Source organism: Homalodisca vitripennis, chromosome 8 (assembly GCF_021130785.1).
Source record: "Homalodisca vitripennis isolate AUS2020 chromosome 8, UT_GWSS_2.1, whole genome shotgun sequence".
In the NCBI taxonomy this organism is placed as follows: domain Eukaryota; kingdom Metazoa; phylum Arthropoda; class Insecta; order Hemiptera; family Cicadellidae; genus Homalodisca; species Homalodisca vitripennis.
Genome location: NC_060214.1, coordinates 107,688,465 through 107,710,535, shown reverse-complemented (window position 1 = coordinate 107,710,535; position 22,071 = coordinate 107,688,465). Strand labels below are relative to the sequence as shown.

Genomic DNA, 22,071 nt, shown 5'->3' with positions numbered 1-22,071 from the left:
TCCAAACCAGATCCTTTGATAGTATCCTGATAAAGTCCTCTGCAGACACGGACAACTATAGTGGCCAGATATATAGGCTTAAACATTTTAGGCCACCAGAAACTATTCCTCCATTGTCCCCATGTGATAGGGTATTGTCCGGATAGTATAATACTAGTTGTGGCTACAAGTGGCTAGGCCTATTGGCCACCACAACTGTCCATGTGATCAAGGGCCTTAAGATAATTATTGTGATTCACCTGCTTCACATGAAATAGCAAATAGACAAATAAAATTGAATATAGAATAGTATGATTATAAACAGAAGGCTCACTTTCTGATATACAGCCCAGCCTCTACCTTGGATCTGCCACTGTTTTGTCTTCTAGTCTTTACTAGCGCTTTCTTTGATGTTCAAAAATTGCATTAGATTCCCATCTCGAGCGATCATTAATCTCAGATATAATTTTCCAGTAAATCGATTCATATTTTTAGTCATTGCTAAGAGCAGTTTGGTCAAGTTCATCTTGTAATTATCGATTAAAAACTGTTACAGTTGTGTCTATTAATCTTCGAGTAGGCCTATGTGACATAGATGTAAATTTACTACACTAAAAATGTGTATTATTTTCAAAAAGAATGCACATTGTATATAATTTTGGATGTCAGTGGCACGAAAGGGGTGATGGTTGAGCTGGTTATGCTTTAGTGTTAATGAGATAGCGTTGCTGCTGAAACCAGGGTATTCTTGATCCAGTATTGATTGAGGATGGAAAAGTGTTACCGGCTAAGCAAGAATATTACTGGGGCAAGTTCCAATCCATCTCCAATATTGCCTTAAAGCAAGTTTGGGTTGTTGCTGGCAAAGCCAGGATATTTCAATCCATGCCGTGAGGCTTATGATATTGGAACATCATATAACCAGTGTTGTTAATGCTTTTATCAGAATCATGCAGAATCGTGAAAATCCTGACGTGTCAAACCCAAATATAGTATCAGAGACATCTACATCATTTGTCGATGGTGACTCCTGTGAAGTGTTGAACACAACAAAGTCTACGGACACCAAACGCCTCGACAATGAATTGGTGGCCACTAACTTTTCAGGATAGTCTACTCCTCACAGTGCAATTAGGAAGAAAATGTTTATGCTACTACTGTGATAGGATTTAGGATTGCGGATTGCTGGTGATTCTGACTTTTCCATGAGGCTGATGGGATGGAATATGTTGATAAATCTGGCTTATCTATATCAACGCTTTAAGGTTAGCAAGAGAGAGCAAGAGACAGCTCTTAGAAAAAATTTGATTTAGTTGGCTCAGTATTGTATTTAAATATTTCGTTGTGTTACATAAGAAAATTGATTTATTCTAATATTTTCTTGTTCTCATCATGAGTATTCCAATGTAAAAATATTCTCTAACGCTCAGCTAAATCTAATGGAGTGAAATATACCATCATGGAAGTGTTGCCTATATAGAAATTAAGTTTCATGCACAATTTCAAAGTTATGTCAGTTCATTCTCAAGATATCAGGCAGACAGACAGACACTTCACTATCGCTCAGCCGATTAAAGATGGGAAATGGCTGAAAACTTTCAGTATTAGTATATACTGTATGACCTAATTACTAACAGTTCTTTCCAACAATTTCACCACTCCTCACAGTTTCAGTCATGCTGATTATTGAAATTCTACTGTCTCCTAATTCAATTAGATAACAGACTTGGTCTCTCTCTTTTATGAATAAATTGTGTCTAACTAGACTGTAAATGAAATCATAGTAAGTTATACCAGAACTAGCATACAGAAAAGGTGAATAAATGAAACGTACAATATTTTTAACCAGTTTTAATTTTTTCAAGCTCAAATCCACTGAAGATCGGTGGTTTTACAGAGCAATCAAATAATACTTGTATCTAATACAAATCTATATGCAGTTTTGCAAAGAATAATACATAAATTTGAACAGGATTCATACACTTGACCGGATTATTATTTGTACACTTGAAAATTAAATTTAAAATGTTCACTGTACCATACTCAAAGATTGTAAATAATTTTGTAATTTTCTTCCATTTGTGAATGCCTTATTCTTCCCAGATTGTTTAGATATTATGGTTTTAACAATAAAAGAGACTCAAAACTACGTAATATTCGGAAATACAACTTCAAATCATCCATCATGTTTTTTAATTTTTAAATATTTTTGGTGTGTAAAAAAACAACAACATGTAAATACAAGCATAGACTGTAAAAACAATGCAATTCAACAGAATGGCATTCTAGGTTCAATTTATGAACTATTAAAAATATGTTTTTAGATATTAAACTCCAGATATTTATGCACTCTGATATTTATTTGTTAGTTATATATTTGATTTAATATTACTTTGTAGTAAAAATGAGGTTGTGAATTTATTCAAAAGATCGCAATTCAAAGTTGTAGAAAAATGATAGTTGATTAGTATAAATCATAGCAACGAGTCAGACGTAAACATGTAATAAATATCATCTGAAAAGTTTGACTTCAACCAATGGAACACCTCTGGGAATGTAAAAGTTTGAATAATAAGTTTATTATTCATTACATACACAAAGACAAAATTAGTTTTCATTACTAGACAAAACTTCAATAACATTTCTACAGATGTTTTACGCCTACAATAAATGGCTAGGGCTAGTGGAGTTCTAATAATTAATTCTTGAGAACTAATTACACAAATTAAGATCATTATTGCAGGCTAAATAAGTATTCTAAGTAAAACAAATATCACACATTACAACATAAGAATTATGTCAAAATTAAAAACAATTTTGGGTACTAAAAGAAGAATAAATACTAATTACATAGTTACAATTTTCACTATTGCTTTGTACCTAAACATATCGGAATAGGCACATCCATGAGATCGCATCTTCGCTGTACATTTAGCAGGAAACAGTTTGCTAGACTAGTAACAGTAAGTATCCATCGTTGGAAGTTGTCTAAGCTGGTGTATAGTTGCCAACCGGTTTGTAGAATATTTTTCCTTTTGCGATGCGTCGCAGTAACTCTGTCCTTAGCAGCTTCTTTTCCTTTTGAAGCTTTTTGAGCACACTTTTGTTTTCTGTGGCACGACGGGAGAGGTAAGGCAATACCTCATTTACCGGCCCGTATGGGATGTACTTGTAGGCCGAGTAACCTGCTTGTCCCAATGGGAACGTGATGAAGTCACACATGCCATACAGTTGACCAAAGCAGATTACTTTGTCTTGTGGTAGAACACCAATTTCCTTCATCTTATCGATCGCGAATCGAACAGTATCCTCATTGTGAGAAGCGACCATGATTGCAATTTTGTTGGGTTCTCCGGCGTCTTTAAGAGCTTTGATTCTACTCAGGCATTCCGTTAAGGTTTTGTGATAAGATTCTGAAGTCGCCTCATAAGTGGGATTGATAGGATCCGGATAGTTTAACTCTGCTGCCCGTTCTCGTTCCTGATCTATGTAAGCACCTCTGACAAGTTTAGCACCAAAGTAAAAGTTCTGCCTCTTTGCCTGTTCCAAATCAGTAGAAACTTCGTTAAAGGCCTCCTTCAGATAGCACTGATAAGTGTTGAACACGATAGCCTTATCTGTATTGTATTTGTTCATCATTTCCAATGTAATCCTTGAAATCGCTGGTTGGAAGTAGGTCTGTTCAGCATCAACCATGAGGCGCACATTGAGGTCTTTGGCTGTTGCGACAAGAGTGTTCATACGACGAACCATGTTGCGGAACATTGCCTCCTCTTGTGGAGACAGTTGGGAGATGAGCCTGACCATTCTGCCTTCTTTAAGACTCGGCACTCGGAAAGTATCGCTCAACTCGTAATTTTCATTGACGATGCCACTCCATGGAAAAAGATGGATGACGCCGTGTTTGTCAGTGACAACCTTTTCCAGAAACTTAGCCGTGTCTGTGATACCTGCATCTTTCAACTTCTTCTCGAGCATCTCAGCTGTGAAGTGATGACCAAGGACATTGCCTCGACCGCCCATCACTTGACTCACAAAGTTGCGAGCTCTCATAATCACTTCTGATAACTGCAGCAACAGTTGAGGCCTACCTAGAGCAGTCAATTTAACGGCTGTTATTCCTGTCCCTTGGGTGTGATTTGCTACTGCAAGTAAGCTGTTTTGGAAAATTTCCAAATTTTTTTCACAAGTTGCTTCGTTTAAGTAGAAGTAAGTCCTAGCACTGGAAACTTTGTACCTCCTGTCTGCAAAGCTCTTGTGAGCATGGTACTGGGGCATTTTCCCACCCATCTCATCCGCTTCTGAAGGCTGCCCTGTCTTCTCCCTTTCTGACTGTGAAGCATCCATTTCCAACTTCTCTGCTTCTTCATGACTAATATCTTCCTCTACAGAGTAATCTAAAATTGGCTTTACACCAAAAGAGTAAAGCCTCTTCAGAGTCGGAGCGATCTTCTCTTCGTTCTCCCCGGCTACGAAATGCCCATAAAAAGTGGCCTTCATCAACATCCCAAAAATCCTCTTGCCTAGGACTGACTGGCACAGCTTTATCAGTTTCGCATTGTTGTCCACTATAAAGTTTACAGAACACATTTGGTACACTATTAAAGCCCTCAGCACTTCCCAAGTAGTTTTGCTCCTAAAGGCGGACTCTGGATCAGAAAATCGAGTGTCTAACGCGTCCACTTTGGTTTCATGGCCAACTGAGGATGTCACTGTTGATTTGTTTCTAATGACAGTAAAAGCTTGACTTTGTAAGTGTAAAGGATCACTTAACAGTTGTTTTCTGCAGTGAGTATTTTGTCTTGCATATTGCAGATTGCAGGAATTCTTGATGGACCAGATAGCAGCTCTCATCTTCATCTCTGTAAAAAAAGGAAATTTTAATTTAATTCAATTCAAAATACTTTACTCACAGTGCACAATAACAGGGACAGAATAGTGTCACCACAGCTTTATATATATTCTAGGAATACATTTGTTCAAAATTGTTTTAACGACAAGGCTAAGGCTCATTATCCACTTTATGAGAATATTTTTACTTTTATTGTTTTATTTAAGAGTCACACCTAAAATAGCTGTTTAACTTTTACGTAATTACACTTTACAAAAATTATATATACATTTATATTTAAACCTCAATTACTAAAAAAATCTTCCAATGCATAGAGACCTTCTCAGCATAATTAATTTTAATTTGCCTTTAAAAGTATAAAAATCTTCTATTGATTTAATTTCATAGGGCAGTTTAGACCTGAATAAGAGGGCTTATTTTTACACATAATTAAATTGTCAGTTGAAAGCAGGGTCATTTTTATGTCTTGTATTATATTCATGATAATCTCCATTCCTTATGAAATTATTAAAATTTCTTTTGATAAATAGGAAGAGTTCAAAAACATACTAGCTATATTCCAATTAATATACCCAGGTCTGAAAATTGCATCTTAACTGAATCATTCCATTTTAATTTTAAAATGATACGTAGAGCCTTCTTTTGTAACATTAGAATTTTATTTAGATAAGATTTACTTGTACCGCCATAAACTATGACACCATAAGTAATATGTTAATGAATTAACCCAAAATAAATAGTTTTTAGTGTATTTAAATTACAATGTTTTGACATACGTTTTAATGTAAACAATCCGGAAGATATCTTATTACAAATTCTATGTGTGAGTTCCAATTTAAGTTTTTACCAAATTTTAACCATAACAATTATTTTATTAATTACTCTTTAGTTGTTCTTGGTTTCAATATTTACAATGATAATTTAAAAGTGTGACAGGATTAATCATGGATATAAATTTAATCATTATGTAAGATCAAATAAACTGGATCAATACATTCTAGAACTAGTTTGAGTAATTTTTGCTCTCTTAATTACAGTTTTATAATGTTGTATAACAGTATTGAAGCAACATACACTGACACAGATCCTAGAATCTTCCATGGACAACAAAGTGTATGTATTTTATTTTAAAATATAAAAGTTAATTCAGAACATGTAGAGGTCCTACTGCCAATTTAAAAAGGTTTATTGTTTTTTTGTTTTTTTTTTAATAGTCTTAATGATTTTATTAACCATTGTTTTATATTAACTTCATGTCTCAAAAGACACTGAATTAAAAATATTCTTAAATGTCTTAAAAGTAGTAAATTAGTTACGTTTTTCTAAATCAGAGGGCCTAAGAGATTTTATAATGAAAGATCATACATTGCTACATTAACAACTAACTGTTAACACGTCCAGTAAAAATTGTGTAACATTTTAATAAAAAATTACAATAAACACAAAGTTGCCAAATTATTGTAAATTATGTAACCTTTCTACTTGAGATATTTAGCTAAAATATTGTCTAATGAGCATCAAAATTATTAGGTATGAGCATCTAATAAATTATATATTATATATAAATTATATATAAATTATAAATTATATATTATAAATTATATATTAAATATAAATTATAAATTATATATTATAAATTATATATTATATTATATTATATTATATTACATTATATATTATAAATTTATACAGATTACCACATTTTAGATTATAATATCAAGAATGTTATAAATTTAAATGAACTAACATCAACATCAACATTTTTTTTTAACGTACTAACCATGTCGAGTTTTTGAGACCTACAGGCAAAACCTAAACGTTTCAAAGGTCAGATTTCCCCCATTCATAAATTTCTCATCTAATTGAGATGAAAGTTGTGCTTGAAATTTGCTGGTCCTTCACTTGTTTAGAAACAAAACTTAAAAGTTTAAATGTGTTGTAAAGATTTTAAATAAGTTATGTCTGTTAAAGATCTGTGTTCATCTTAAAATGCTGTAATGTGATTATTATTATCATGTGTAAAAAGCAACTTAACATTAATATAGCACAGAAATTAAAACTTTGTTTCTTAAACAAGTTTTATTTAAGATTTACGCTAGGACAATTTTATAATATTTTAAAAATGTTAAGACTTAAAATAATAAGAACTTCTATTTTTACATATTTCCTTAAATAAATAAAAATTGTATTGATCATTATTATTAAATTTTCAACTTACATAGTAGAAAATATTCAAAAAGATTGATACTTAAAAAAAAATACTACTATTTTTTTCATAGCAAGATTTATATGGATCCTCTAACACGATACTGCATTATCTTATAATGTTTAAAGGGAAGAACAGTCACAAGTACATTACAATCAGTCAAATGCTGATATGGACAGGAAAACACATTGAAGTGAGGATAAGGAAATGTCTGGGATATAACTTTGGGAAACCCACAAAACGAGTGTGCAGTGCCTATCCTTACTACTAGGTCGACCTTCAAGCTGTATGAGAAACGATAGAGTTATGAATTCCTCATAATCTGTTATAACGTGACAGCTAGACATTGGAGTACTGTATGCTTTTATGCAGAACCGTTTCCCGTTGATATTTTCTAATTTTATGCATTGTTGCATTTTAATAATTAGGCTTAGTGAAGACAAAAAGTAACAAGTACCAAGGTGGATTTTGTGTAAAAATTACTAAGCAATAATAATATAACTTCACATGATTAAAATAGAAATAATTATGTTATAAGAACAAAAATGATGACGACTTGAAATACATTAGCACTAACAATAATTAGTACCATATACTTTTAATTCTTTGATTCAGCTAGCTACAAAAAATAAACTGATACAGTGGAATATCTAAGGAACTGACAGAACTTATGAAAGTCCAACAAGCAACTTCATCACATGTATCACTGTGTCACATGAAGGTTTCATATTTTATTATACTCAAGTTTATTGGTTACCCATAAAACCATTATAAAAATGTTCGAAATTTATTTTTACTTTTAATTTTCACCTTTTGACCCAAAAATCAACCGATTTCTTTCATGGACCATAAAGAACTTATGCACCAAGTTTGAAGTTTTTGGGACCTTTCTATCAAGAGTTAGCGACAGACGACAGAATTTTAAGAAGGTTTTATTGGGCCCTTAATAATGCAAGTAAACCTTATGTGGTTCAGAAACACCGGCGTGATTGGAGTAAATGCCCAAACGTAATATAAACCACAACAGTTCTAAGAGAAAAGAAAAACGTAAATTGTGCTAAAGAAACATCCATTCAATAACATTACAACTATACTTTTTTTGTTTTAAATTGGTAACACTGTTCATTAAGTCACATTGTAGAAAATCAATGTTTACAATATTAAAAATTGTAAATTTCACTTTTGCGAGAGCTATGTATGCTACAAACATGCTTGAAGGTCTTAACAATTTTGTTAAAAACTAGACAAAACCTTGTTTAAACATTAAGCGGACACAAAAATTGCATTAGGAATTCCTAAAACCTTTATTCTTAATCACATTTGGCCAGTTAATAACTTATTTATGCCAATAAGAAATCGTAAAGGAAGGTTTGTAATAAATCTGAAGAATATCGCCTTAAAGAATTTTCCAGGCATCATAGGTTGATTCAAAGTTTTATTTAAACATTTTAGGGAGTGATTAAATAGGTGAAAATAAATTAAAAAGTTCCTTTTACTACATGTCCCAACTCACTTCATTTACCATCTGTTTATCTATATTAGTGTTATCGAAAAATTCACACATACAATGATAAACTTACTGCTAAAAATAAAGACAATTTTCACTGTTTTAAAATGGCAGTTTATTTAAATTGTTCATTATAAAAACTTATCTAGTAGCACAAATTATAAGTAAAGATTTTTAAATATGGCTGCACAAGATTTGTCGAGATGAATTTTCTTTGTAATTTCTTAACGTATCCTAAAAAATAATTGTATTAAATATTAGTACTTTACTAAATGTATTATGTACCTTACGATAATATATATTTTCGTGAAATTTGACATAAATGTTTTTAAATGACAGCAAATTTTAAAGTCAAAGTCAAATCATCTTTATTTACATAAACTTTAAGTTTAGTAATTGCGCCAACAAGAGTAATTGTGTTAAAAGAGTGATTTAAAAAATGTTAAGCAGTTAGTTAACCTATGATAAATATTCATGCCTAATTGAATGAACTATAACTTAAACAAGTTTAAAGTTGAGAATTTTAACGTAAAAATAGTCCTTTCCAGCTAAGTTGGTAGATTTTGTGACAGCTCTTTGAAAATGATTTTTGACAAGAATATTAATAACTTATTCATCATGGGACATGTACTTACCTCATTTAATGTTCAAGATAGGAGAAAAACTGCTTAAAAATTTATGAAATATATGCATTCAAAAACAATTATTTAAATTTAATCCTAGGCCCATAAATAATTGAGTTTTGAATTTTAAATATTCGAAAGGCCTCTACATCGGAACAAAATGGTGTACCTACTTAGCTGTAGAATGACTTTAGCCTATTTTAATTTTATATATACACGAGGTGCGTCAATAAAATAATGAGACTGATTTTCTTTACAAGATGAGGCAGCCCTGCAGGCTTGAGTAGGCACAATATCTTTGACCTTGGTCTATAAGCTACTTCTAGCTCAAGCACCACATTGATGCAACTGCTCAGTTGTGAGTTGTGCTGTAATAAGTTAACACGTATTTGTGTCTCTCGCCACGGAAATAGAACCGCTTAATATTGCGCAATGATATGTTATTTCTATTTGCGTTAAATTGGATGAAAACGTGACGAAAGCTTACGGTAAACTTCAGAAGGCTTTTGGAGAAAAGGTTAAATCAAGAGCTCAAGTTTTTCATTGGCATAAAATGTTTAGTAAAGGAAGAACGAATGTTGAAGATGAACCGCAGTGGACGACCATCAACCTCACGGATGTGAACTTGACAAGGGTGCGTGGACTCGTACAATCTGATCGAAGATTATTCGTGAAATTGATTGCAAAAGAACTGAACATCATTGTCCTTGATCTTACTTTTTCAGAGGCAACTGCTAAGGTTAAGATGTGTTTTATGAACTCAGCGATTTTTGTATGTTAAAGGAAATAGATCAAAGAATTTTTATCAAATTTTGAATGAAAAATAAAATAAAGTGTAACAAAGTGTGGAAAATGTAAAAAAAAAGGCCTATGGTGAGTCTGCTACTTGTAAAATAAGGATTTAGAAGTAGAAACATTTCAAAGTTGGCTGTGAAGACGACGAACGCTCCAGCACATTAACAACCGATGAAAACGTGAAAAAAGTGGAAGAAATAGTTATGAACATAACGATGTTGGCATATCAATTGGCTCATGAAATTTTTTAGAATTTTTTGGATCTTAAACGTTTGGCAACAAAAAATCAGACGGTGCCAAGTCTGGGCAGTAGGGTGGGTGATCTAACTGCTCCCAACAAAATTGTCGAACCTATGATTGAGTGTCACCAGTGGTATGGGGCCGAGCATTGTCATGGAGCAACACAATTCCGTTACTGAGCATTCCTCTCCATTTGTTTTGAATTGCCCGCCTTAGTTTTCTCAAGGTTTCAGCAAAACACCTTTCCGATCCTAAAAGACAGTGCACATGATTTTTGTGCAGGCATTGTCGTCTTGAATTTTTGTTTCTTTGGGGATGGCGTATGTCGCCACTCCATTGACTGCTGTTAGGATTCGGGTGTAACATGACGGACCCGTTTCATCACCTGTCACAATTTTATTTGAAAAATCCTCACCATCATCACTGTACCGTGTGAGAAAAGCAAAGCACTTCCGAGTCTCTTGATTTTGAGCATTTTTGGAACCCATCGAGAACACAGCTTGCAATAACCTAAGCGGTCTGTAACAATTTCGTACAAGTGTGTGAAATTTGTTAGAAATCGTCAGATAGCGTTGTCATAGTGAAACGTCTGTTCTCTCAGATTTTTTCGTCAACTACCCTTACCAGATCATCGGTGACGAGAGAAGCCGACCGCTTGGATTCTCATAATGCACATTTGTTCGACCGCCATTGAACATTCTAACCCACTTTCTCACAATTCCTTCATTCATTTCGTCTTCCCCGTAAACATCTTGAAGTTGACAATAAATTTCAGCCGGTTTCACATTCCTTGCGTTCAAAAATCTTATTACAGAACAAATCTCACAATTGGCAGGATCACTAATTGTCTTGATTACTAATTGTCTTAAACATTTTAAATGTTGAGAGAAAACTGAAAACACAACGTAAAACAACTAAAATGGCGTGAGTCAATAGCCAGTGAACAAGGACGACTAGTGCGCATGCGCGGAACACCGATTGCAGTGTTACGGCAACAGTAGAATGAATCGGTACTTAATTTCTGAAAACGCCTCGTATCTGCATAGAACTCATTCTTGTACATACAGAAATTAAGTTTCATGTAAAATTTGAAGTCTACACAAGAAATCTTTTACAAGATATTTTGCTTGGTACATGATACATTTACATTTTTGTTCATTGATTTAGTTTTTTATAACAGTATTTAAATAATAAAAGTTCTGGTGAGGTAGGAAGAGTACCACAACACAAGAGTGTGCTGAAATCATATCTTGTCACTGACTTAAAATTGACTTTCCACCAAGTTATTTTTATTTTACTCTATGAATAAAAATGTTAGATGTACGAGGGCTATCCAGAAAGTAACAGACATTTTTAAATCAATACTAACCAACTGAAATAGGATCATTTTATTATATACATTTAAAAGCTACACTCTTAGGCTGTTTTTCAACATAAAACACGTTCAAATTGAGACATTTATTATAACGTGACACAAGCTTTTTGATTCCAGCTTTGTAGAAATCTGTCGTTTGAGATGTTAACCACTGATTAAAGCCAGCGTGAAGTTCAGCGTCACTATCGAAGCGCTGCGTTGCGAGCAAGGTCTTCATCGGTGGAAAGATGTGGTAGTCGCTTAGTGCCAGATCTTGGCTATAAGGCGGATGATCAAACACTTCCCAATCAAAATCATCCCAGACTTGTGTATGATTGGTTATATGGTGACATGCATTGTTGTGGAAAAACAAAATTTTTGAGCTCAATTTTCCCCTACGCTTGTTTTGTATTGCTCGCCGTAGCTTCTGCAATGTTTCACAGTACCTCTCTGCGTTGATTGTTGATCCTCGTTGAAGGAAATCAACCAGAATCATAACCTTAGCATCCCAAAAAACAGTTACCATAATCTTTCTCGCTGACAGATCTTGCCCCGCCCACTGTCCAACCATTCAAAAACGTCTGTTACTTTCTAGGGGGAATAACCCTAGTATGATAAAATCTTATATGATTGTATGGAGTTTAAAAATTAATTTTTCTACTATTTTCTCATTGCTATCATAGTTACCCATAAAACCAATGTAAAAATGTTTGCTAACACTCAGCCAAATCCAATGGAGTGACATGAACCATCACTGAACTCAGTGTTGCCTATATAGAAATACAGCTTTATGCAAAATTTTAAGTATAGGTTAGTTCGTTTTTGAGATATTATGCAGACAGACAGACATAAATTAAACTATTCCAACCTCTTGTTTCGAGCGATAGGCTTCACTGACGCTCAGTCAATAAAAAGTTAACAAGTTTTAGCATAGTTTACTCTACTCATCTTTTTTAAGATCTGAATTAGAGGGAACAAATAGGAAAGCAGCGCTGTATTATTTTTTTAAGTTTGGTCAAAAAAATCCACGTCAAAAACTAAATACAGAATAGTGAGATTTCTTTCAAATTAATTTTTACTACGTTATTACATAGAGTCATGTTTTAAATAGCTACCCTAAACTCATATTATGAGTCTTTTAAAATGTGTACAAAATTAAGCAGTTTATTCGGTATCTACTATTAGAAATGTCTTAAATGGGATATAATACTAAAGAATAAAAGTCACCATTGCAGGGAAAAACTAGTCTAGCTTTGTACATCCTTTCTTAACGTGCAGAGATTAACTTTGAAATTGTTGAGGCGTGAAAGATTATTATGCTTAAAAATTATTGTACCATACATTACACCCTATAATTTTTTTAAATATATTTTTTCTTCAAAAGGGTTTGAGCGTTGGGAAATTTTGCAGTCGGCATAGATCTGAAAAGCATTTGGTAATACTGACATGACAGTAATTGCAATACACAGATTTAAATAGCATTTAGTAATAATTCATAGAATCAATTTATACTTTCCTACTCAATAAATATACTCACCTATATCCACGAGAAATATCTGCTAAGTATAGGTAAGTTATGGTATGTTAGTCTTTTACTGGAATCCACTAAGACTGGAAGTAATCGATGTGGTTATCAGTAACAACGGATACTGGATTTGTCAACCATAGCTTACCAGCTGATAGGATATATTTGTAACTGGTATCTCTGACTAATCTTATCGCTCTACAGAAATATGATATATCGCTCTGCTAATAGCCATTTAGTAATTTTTTCAGCAAACTTTGTTTTATTTATTTTTTATTCAAAAAATTACTTTAATACAATTTTTAATATTAAAAAAAATTCACAATACATAAAATTTGTTAGTATGTCATACTATTCAGTTACAACATTATAAACTTTATAATTAGCTACTTTCAGTAAAATTTGTAATTTTGTACAAATTTAGTTTGCAACCACTGTCAGTTATCTTGTACGCACTTCAAGAAAGACATCAAACAGATAGACAGACAGAAATGTCTTGGGCAAATAATCCTCACAACCTTGTTAATAATTTGCTCTTCCTTATTGCATTCATGTAATAGCCTACCAATTTCATTTTGCAGTGCAAGCCTAAATAATTTATAACCTATAATTTGGATAGAAAACAATATTATTACTACCCAAAGTAACTTATTCACCACAAGTAATGTACCACTCAGCTATTCTGTTGCTGTCTGTATGTCTACTAAAATATTGTTGGTTAAAGATTCAAAATATTTATAAATTATACAAATTAGTAAGTTTTATTTGATCCTTATCGTGGTTCTCAGAATCTACTTTAAAGAAACAATGCATTAAATTGAAAAAGTAAAAATTGTAAACAGCAATTTGAATTTATAACCTGACCTAAGGAATATATGTGTTTTCAACTGCCAGTTTTAATCAATATACTGCTATTGATCAGTAAGGTAGATAACTCTGTCAGGTAAATTAACACAGTACAAGAAAATTACTCAAATAATTATCAGTGAAATTTGACGTAGTAGATAAATTACAAGGGTTAGTCAAGCTTAATTTAATTATACTAAATGTATTGAAGAAGCTTGAAATTCACCATATTTAAACATAAATAAATTCATAACCTTTACCTCTGTTTTATGAAGATTCTCAGTGAGATTTAAAAGTATATATTTTCACTTAAAAATACACTTAAACTTTGTTTGGTTTTATTTTAAACCATTCATTATAAAATAAATAAATAATAACACCAGGTGCAAAATACAAATCAAATCAGCCCTATTTGATTTTGGGCTAGCATCTGGGAACAGGCCTTCAGCAAAACTGAACAGCTCAATCAGATGGCAAGGAAGGAGAGGGTTTCTTTCCTGCAGGCATGCCAACCTCAAAATGCTAAATATTATTTTAGTTTGGAGTTAAAACAAATTTTATTATGAGCAAATTGTTTTAAATCCATGGTGTTTGGTTTATTGAAATCCACTATATAAATATGAAAATAATATTTTGTACAAGCACAAAAGTCAAAGGTGTTGCAATACTTTACAAATGTATACAATTTTATATTCAAATTACAATTACATTTTTCTAAATGATATTAATATAACACACATAGAGATTACAAAATTTTTATTAAGTGTCAATAATTTGTTAATGTAAAATACCATGAATTATACATTTTTATAAGTAATTATTTAATATTATTATTGATTTAATTTTATTAGTTAGCTATAGTTAAACTCTTCAAGTATAATTTATAACTAACATAGAGTTCAAAGACTTTTCTAAAGACCTATACAAAATATGTCCAACATGTTCACACAGTTTGTACAATTCATGGATTAAATTATGTAATTTTTGTATATTGGGAGTAAAAACATTTACTTTTTCAATAAAAAAATTTAAAACTCAATAATTTTTCCTATTTGATTTCCATCAAATGGTCCATGAGAAAGAACATTTTTATTTGGGTTTAATATTCTTATTTTTCAAAACATACATAGAACCAAAGTGATCATCCTGTCACTGCATTTTTATTTATGTTTGCCGCTGTAAATTTCCAATTGAATAAAATTAATATAACTATCATTAACAAAGCTAATTTATATGATAATTTATAGTTTTCACAGATGATTTAATATTACAAATGTTATTTGTGTGTATTTGAGTCTCATGAGCATTTCAAGATGAGAAAGTACAACTTTAATATTTTTATAGAACAAATTCATATTATTGTAATGGATTCATTTAATAATGTATAGTAGTTATATTTCATACAAAACAAAATATTGTAAATATATTAATAATATATATCAGTCTTGTTCTTATGTATGTTGCAACTTAAAAGTTTTTGTTTGATATTAATGTTTTATCTCTAGAAAAAAGCTTAAAAGATATTATTAGTATTAAATAAAAGGTATAAAATAACTATACAAATTAGTATAAAACATCAATTGATTTTTGTATTAGTACATTTAGTTTTAATGATCAGTTTTAACACAAGAACATGTATTTTTAGACAGATTGCTTTTCATTGTGGGCTGATAATTCAATTGTAAAGATTATGATGTAATAAAGTGAATACACAGTTACAATGAAATGTCAGATATGTGATAAGAGATGTGGGATGTATGTGTTGTACTGTGACAGCAAGTGGGTGGTGGGCGAATGGGTGGATGGGTGGGTGAGAGGCTGAAACGTGGGTGGGTGGTGATCAATACCAGTAGACCGGCAGGAGCCAGGGAGTCTGACTAATCAATAGTCTCCGTGCTTATAGTTATTTCTATTTCTTCTCTTATGATGTGAGTGACTGTTCAAACACAACTGGTGCATGATCGCTTTTGAGTGTCAGTGCCACCGAAAATACTACCTATAGGACACAGTCGTCAGCAGGAGCGTCTCGGTGGTTGAGTTGCCAATGAGGACTGGTGTGGTCGGGTTGTACTGTTAGGTGACAACTGTTAAGACGTCACTGTTACATTCGGTGAGATGGCATCTAAAGTCTTGGTGAAGATGCCGGCCGTGTCCTTCAACTCCCAGGTAAGTTTATTTGCAACAAGTCCACCGTTGGTTTCAACAAGTCCTGGCGGTTTGCTGGGGCAGTAGTGGGCACCATTTTGTCTTCCCCATTATATTAAAAGGAGCTTTTTGATTAGTTGAAAAAAAATTGAAATTTCTTCCCAGAAAATAACTGTTTAAGTATTATAAAACATTTAGCTTAAACGTGCACTAGTACAGATTATTTTGTAAGTTGACCTTTTTCCATATTACTTTAATACTTACTAATTTAAAGTTTTTTATATTTAAATTCAGTTTTATATACTGCTATATACAACTATTCTACTTACTGTAATTAAAATATCAATTTTTGATGGGCTAGACATGAATGTCTTACAAATGTATTCAATGTAATAAAAATTAAAATCTGTCATTAACAATAGCTTATAGGAGGCAAGGTGTTAATATAAAGATCTATATTATTTTACCAAAATGACAATTACAAATTGATCGGATAAAGGACATTTTCAAATTGGTATACAATTTAACAAACTGGGTAGAACTGAATGTTATTGATAGGGTGTATTGTGTGTATGGATGATTTTCTCCTCACTTTTTATAATAATCATGTCTTTATTTGACATATTGCTATTTATAATCATTGACAATCTCAAAATACAGCCATGGGAAAAGTCCAAACAGAACATTAATTTACATTTAAATTGAATAATTACTTTTTAATTATAATCTTTAACCTAAATTTGTATTTAATGGCTCTTATGTGCTTCTTTTTCTAGACTAAACAAGTGATTTATTCAATAACATGTAGAAAAGTAAACTTTTATTTAAAATAAACTAGTACCAGTTGAATAAAATTTTAAAACAATTAATTATAAAACAGTATTTATACACATACATACATACAAATATGTACAGATCCACATTATAAATTGATACACATCTAAAAATCCATTTTTTTAATGCAATTAATTCATCTTAGGGGTTATTTTAAAACCAAATATAAAAATAAAAACCAATGAAAAATTTTTGTGGGCATTTATATATAAATGATTCCAAAGAATTATAGATTTTCAACGCTATCACTACATGGCTGTTTAAGGTTTTACTAAAACAGTTGAAACCAATTGCAGCATTATTTTTAGTTTGTGTATTATAGGAATGAATTTCATTGTTTAATCTGAAATATTTTTGAATTTTTAAATATAGATAAATATCGTATACAAAAAGATCAATAACAGTTTGAATTTCTAACAAAAATAAAAGTGGTTATAAAGTTGCAATGGATGAGAATTAGTCATTAATCTGATAGCTTTTTCTATAGTTAAAATGCCTTGAACTCCCAAACTATTGCCCCAATATGTTAAGTCGTATCAAGAAATTGCTTGAAAATAGGCAAAATAGACAGTCTTCACATAAGTTTTAGGAACAGCACAATTAATGTGACCTTTAAGGTAAATAACCCTAGAGAGCCCCTTACTTATATATTCTATGCGTAGGTTCCAATTTAACTGGTTATCTAATTATTGAATTCCCAAAAAATTAGTGCTGTTGATAATACTAATGACATGAGAGGCCGATTATTACCTTGTGACAGAAAGAATTCTATAAATTGATATTCCTCTTCAAGACCACCAATTTCCAAAATACTTACAGGGTTTTCAGCATAACAGATAATTAAGGATTACAATCAGTATCTCTTTTGGAAGACAATATTCTTTATTCATAATCTTTGAGATTAGAATGGTGACAATTTCATAGCTCAGGAAATACCTATGGTAATCAATTTGTATATTTTCGATTTGATAGTACATTATGAAAAATCCAGATAAATTAGACTTCAGATCCAATATTCATAACCATAATACCAGGAATCGAAATAATTTAGTAATTGAATTTAACCACTTAGTAAAACTTAATTTTCAGAAAGTAATTTGTAGGTGATCACTGGTTAATACTTTTTTTTACAGCTATCAGGATATGTTTTGGGTCAAATTTGTTTTCATAAATGGTTTACTCTTATAATGTTATTTGTCTCAACTCCTTGTTATTGCTATTTTAAATTAGATTATAATCTAATTTCTAGTTGTTATCTATTTGTTGTTATTGTTAGTTTATTTATAAATTTGTTTTAATTAGTTGATGGCATTATTTTAATAACTCTTTTTACACCTTAACATACATCAAATTATAAAAACTATGAATTTTAAATATAATATTTTATCTTTAATTTATAGTTATAAGAATATCTAGACTTGGCGTTGTGCTGCAATACTGGCGTTGTTAATACTTGTAAAAAGTCTTAAAACAATAAATTGATTTATTGCATTGAAGTACAATTAATAACAAAAGAAACAAAATAAGGGATAGTTCAGTGTGTTTGAAAAGGTGTAGATTTATTATTTTGCCTCCAGTTCATAAACCCCTCTATGGAGTAGGAAGCTTGAACAAGAAGCCAGGAAATTAGTCATCTTCTGAATTGCCGCCGTACTATAGTGTTTTTGACGTCTTGTGGTAAGGTGTCTATAAATTTTGCTCCAGCATACTTGGGTTGTTTTTCGAAAAGGGCCAATCAGTGGGTGGGAATTGTATAATTTTGTGCTGTTCTTGTATTGTAGGGATGCGTATCAGCTCCTCTTGTCGTGTCTTGTTGACTTGCATAAGTAACTTCTACTTCTATTTAATACTAAGTCCTTCAAAGATGTACAGGGCTACTGGACATCCTTAAGCTCCCAGGCTGGCCCAGTAAAACGGAATATAGGGTTCAGTATTTCAATCACTGACCTCAGGCAGACCCAGTGACGGGCCCAGGGGAGGGACCAAAGGGGCCATGCCCCCTTCAAGATTTTGATTAGACATTTTTACTAAAAACTTTAATCACTCTCATATTATAAGCATAAAATACAAAGTCAATTTAACTTAATGGACAAAACTTAGCAAATTTGAGTAGTAGTAAATATTATTTGTAAACATAAAATGTTTGTTGTATCCAAACACAAAATCACCTGTTACAGTATATAATACAAGATGAAATAAAACTAAAGAGAGGTTTTCTGTGATGCTCACATCAAACTGTTGAATAATTCAAGTGCAATCGACAGTAAATTATAGGAGATTCAAACACATTTCAATCTTGCTCAGAGAAGGAATAGTTATTTGAATATTTGTAGAAAGATAAAGACTGCAAAAGGTTCTTTAGCAATTTTTTTTTGTATACCTAATAACGTTTATAATACATGATATGTAAGTTATAAATAACATGAAGTTATTGTTGACAACAATAAATAAGCTTGGTTCTATACCATCAGAATAGAAAAAAATCAAGCATTTATTTTTATTTCTGGGTATTAATAAATAATTAAATTTTCACATGAAATTGTATTGTGCAATTACCAAATCTTATATGTTATCCTATTTTTCAAGCTATGTGATGGCCTTCCTACTACACTTGTCTATTAATTAATACATGACTTATAAATACATGACTTTATCAATTGATCAATGTTAATGGCCAGAGTAAAAGTTGTAGTATGAATAAGAATGTTGTAGTATTTGAAACCTGACATGATGAAATTAATCATAATGACAACTAAACAAGGTCATGGTTGGTTATCCACAACCTCAACTATTGTTTGGTGAGGAAATAAAGACAGCCTTGGATTTTTTGAACACTGAAAATACATTTAAGAATATTATTCATAAGCTTTACTAGTGGCTATCTTGGTTTTAGTCTCATAAGAAACATTTTACACTTCAAACACATTTTTGACCTTATTTTTAGTCATAGAATTATGGGAAATGACTAAAAATACATACTTATCATATATACATACATAAACTCATAATACATATCATGCTTTGAAGGTATGATTGATACAAATCCAAATGCTACGTAATAATTTAAACCTTTTTGTAATTCTTTATTTAAATATTAAAAAGTTTGCGGATTAAAGATGTTTTATGCCCTTTTTTAAATAATAACGAAGAAAGCAATATTTGATCAATTTAATTGGCTGTGTCATATTTGTAAAGAACAAAAACTCAAATTTTAGGAAATTAAAGTGAGTAGCACTTTAGATTAATTAGCGTTTTAAATAAAATTCGAAGAATTATTTTAAATACTAGTAAGTAACAGTAACAACAAACAATAAAAACATTTTATTGATATAGAACAACATTAAGTTGAGTTATAAATGGCAATATTGAATATAACATTTTTTTACTAGATGTGTTTTTTTAGTAATATCTTACTATTAAAAAATAAATTTAATTTCATTTAAATGGGTGTAACCTTGGAGATATCCAAATAATTGAAAATTTTTAAAATGTTTACAATTTTTAAAATGTCAAACTTAAATTTTAAATGTAGTTATTTTTTATAATGTTGTGATTTATTGTAAAATAGGGTTTTATTGAATTTATTTGTGCTATATTGTTTAGGATAAGAACTTATTAGTCAATACACAATTACAGTATAATCCTTTGTCTGAATATATAATTGTTCTTTTATTGTAAATTATTGACACTTGTAAATTCATGTACTTTTTATGTACTAACATGAATAAAGTATCAAATGAATATATATTTCTATAAAGATTTATAGATTAAGAGCATACAGTTGATTTAAAAAAATTTATAATAATATTCTAAAATAAGAAAAGTTATTGTAAAGAAACAAAATAAAGGTGATACATTTATATTTATTTAAAAAATGTTGAGTGTTTTTTAATTTCCTGAGCAAAATTACTCAAAAATCACTTGTAAATTGTAAAATGTTAAATATTTTAATATGTCACTGTAACTAAAAAAAGTGTTTTCAAATTGAAATACAAAACATGTACATGGAGGATGATGTTGTGTTCCTGTAATGAATCCATACAACATGTAAAAATTATTAATAGTTATTTTAAATACCAAAGTAAAATATTTTTTATACAATTATCATTACTCAGATTTGAATTAATAAAATACTGTTGTTGTTTTTTTTTTACTAAATTCTATCCAGCCTTATTCATTTATATAGAAACGTGATTTAAATAACTTAGTGGTAAAAAACAAATATATAACCATTTAGCATCGTATTACCTCATAATATTAGGAGTTTATGTATGGCATAAATAGAAATATACAGGTATTGTAAGTTCTAACTCCCAAACTGAAGTAACATGGAGACAGATAAAACCCATAGCATGTTATTGAAATATTATTGCCTTTTCAGCCTAAGGAACACTTATAATGCTTGGGTGTTCATGAAACACCCTGTATTACAAATTTACCTTAGCAGAAAGAATAAAACTGGATAATATGTAAGAACTACTGTACTCACCTGCACAGCTTGCCTTTACTGAACTTGGGCTTTGAAGTTTTGGGAGGTTTACATTGAAGTTGTTTATAGACAAGGAGTGTTATAGACGGAGAACTTCCAGCGGTTATGAAACAAGTGTTTGATCCAGCTTACGGCTTAAAGTATTTATGATTCTATTTACAAGTTGAGTGAATGATCGTAACAAAGATATGAGGAAAATTGTTCTGGATATTAATCCATTAACAATGTGAAATGTTGGAACAAAGTAGGAGAATTAACAATAACAATCAATCTTATATTATTAGTTTATGCATTGTATTCCTTAGTTCAGCTGCATTAAGATTAACTATTGTTTTTTTAATTAAATGCATCTTAGAGACAGCGTGCATGAAGTTGACACACATGTCTATTCTTGTTATTAAAGTTTAATGGTAGAGAGGACTTTATAGTCCTAACTGCACTTTTTTAATGGTCATTTTTCATTTCATTCCCTTTTATTCCCAGAAATAATGCTATATTTAAGATGGCTTTATACCAATGGACTGGAGAAAATCAGTTACACAAGATAAATTTATACTAACAAACCTATTGATACTAAAAAGAAAATTGAATTTCTTCATTAACTTGTTAACAATAAATACTGCATTACTTATACAAGTTTAAAGAAACCTATTGAAAATCTCAAGATCTTTTGTGT

The 22,071-nt window shown here is 31.0% G+C and overlaps 2 protein-coding genes across 3 annotated transcripts in view; one reads left to right on the top strand and one right to left on the bottom strand.

Moving 5' to 3' along the window:
* Positions 1-22,071, top strand: part of LOC124367852 (keratin, type I cytoskeletal 9-like) — a 41,826-nt gene that overhangs the window by 3,014 nt on the left and 16,741 nt on the right. The window contains exon 1 of one of the 2 annotated variants that reach the window (XM_046825016.1): positions 15,769-16,093. The exons of the other annotated variant lie outside the window; for it this stretch is intronic. Within the exon in view, the coding sequence (XP_046680972.1) occupies positions 16,043-16,093 (51 nt within the window). The 5' untranslated portion in view covers positions 15,769-16,042. Of the gene's footprint in view, positions 1-15,768; positions 16,094-22,071 lie in introns of those variants that run through there. 2 annotated transcript variants of the gene reach the window in all.
* Positions 1,816-14,375, bottom strand: LOC124367851 (proline dehydrogenase 1, mitochondrial-like). Its single transcript, XM_046825014.1, has 2 exons — positions 14,188-14,375; positions 1,816-4,841 (listed from the first exon to the last, which is right to left on the bottom strand). The coding sequence occupies exon 2, from the start codon at positions 4,837-4,839 to the stop codon at positions 2,968-2,970; it is 1,872 nt and encodes a 623-aa protein (XP_046680970.1). The 5' UTR covers positions 4,840-4,841; positions 14,188-14,375; the 3' UTR covers positions 1,816-2,967.

Bases quoted from the DNA above. Each gene is read 5' to 3' on its own strand.
- LOC124367851 (XM_046825014.1), bottom strand. From the start codon at position 4,839: ATGAAGATGAGAGCTGCTATCTGGTCCATCAAGAATTCCTGCAATCTG.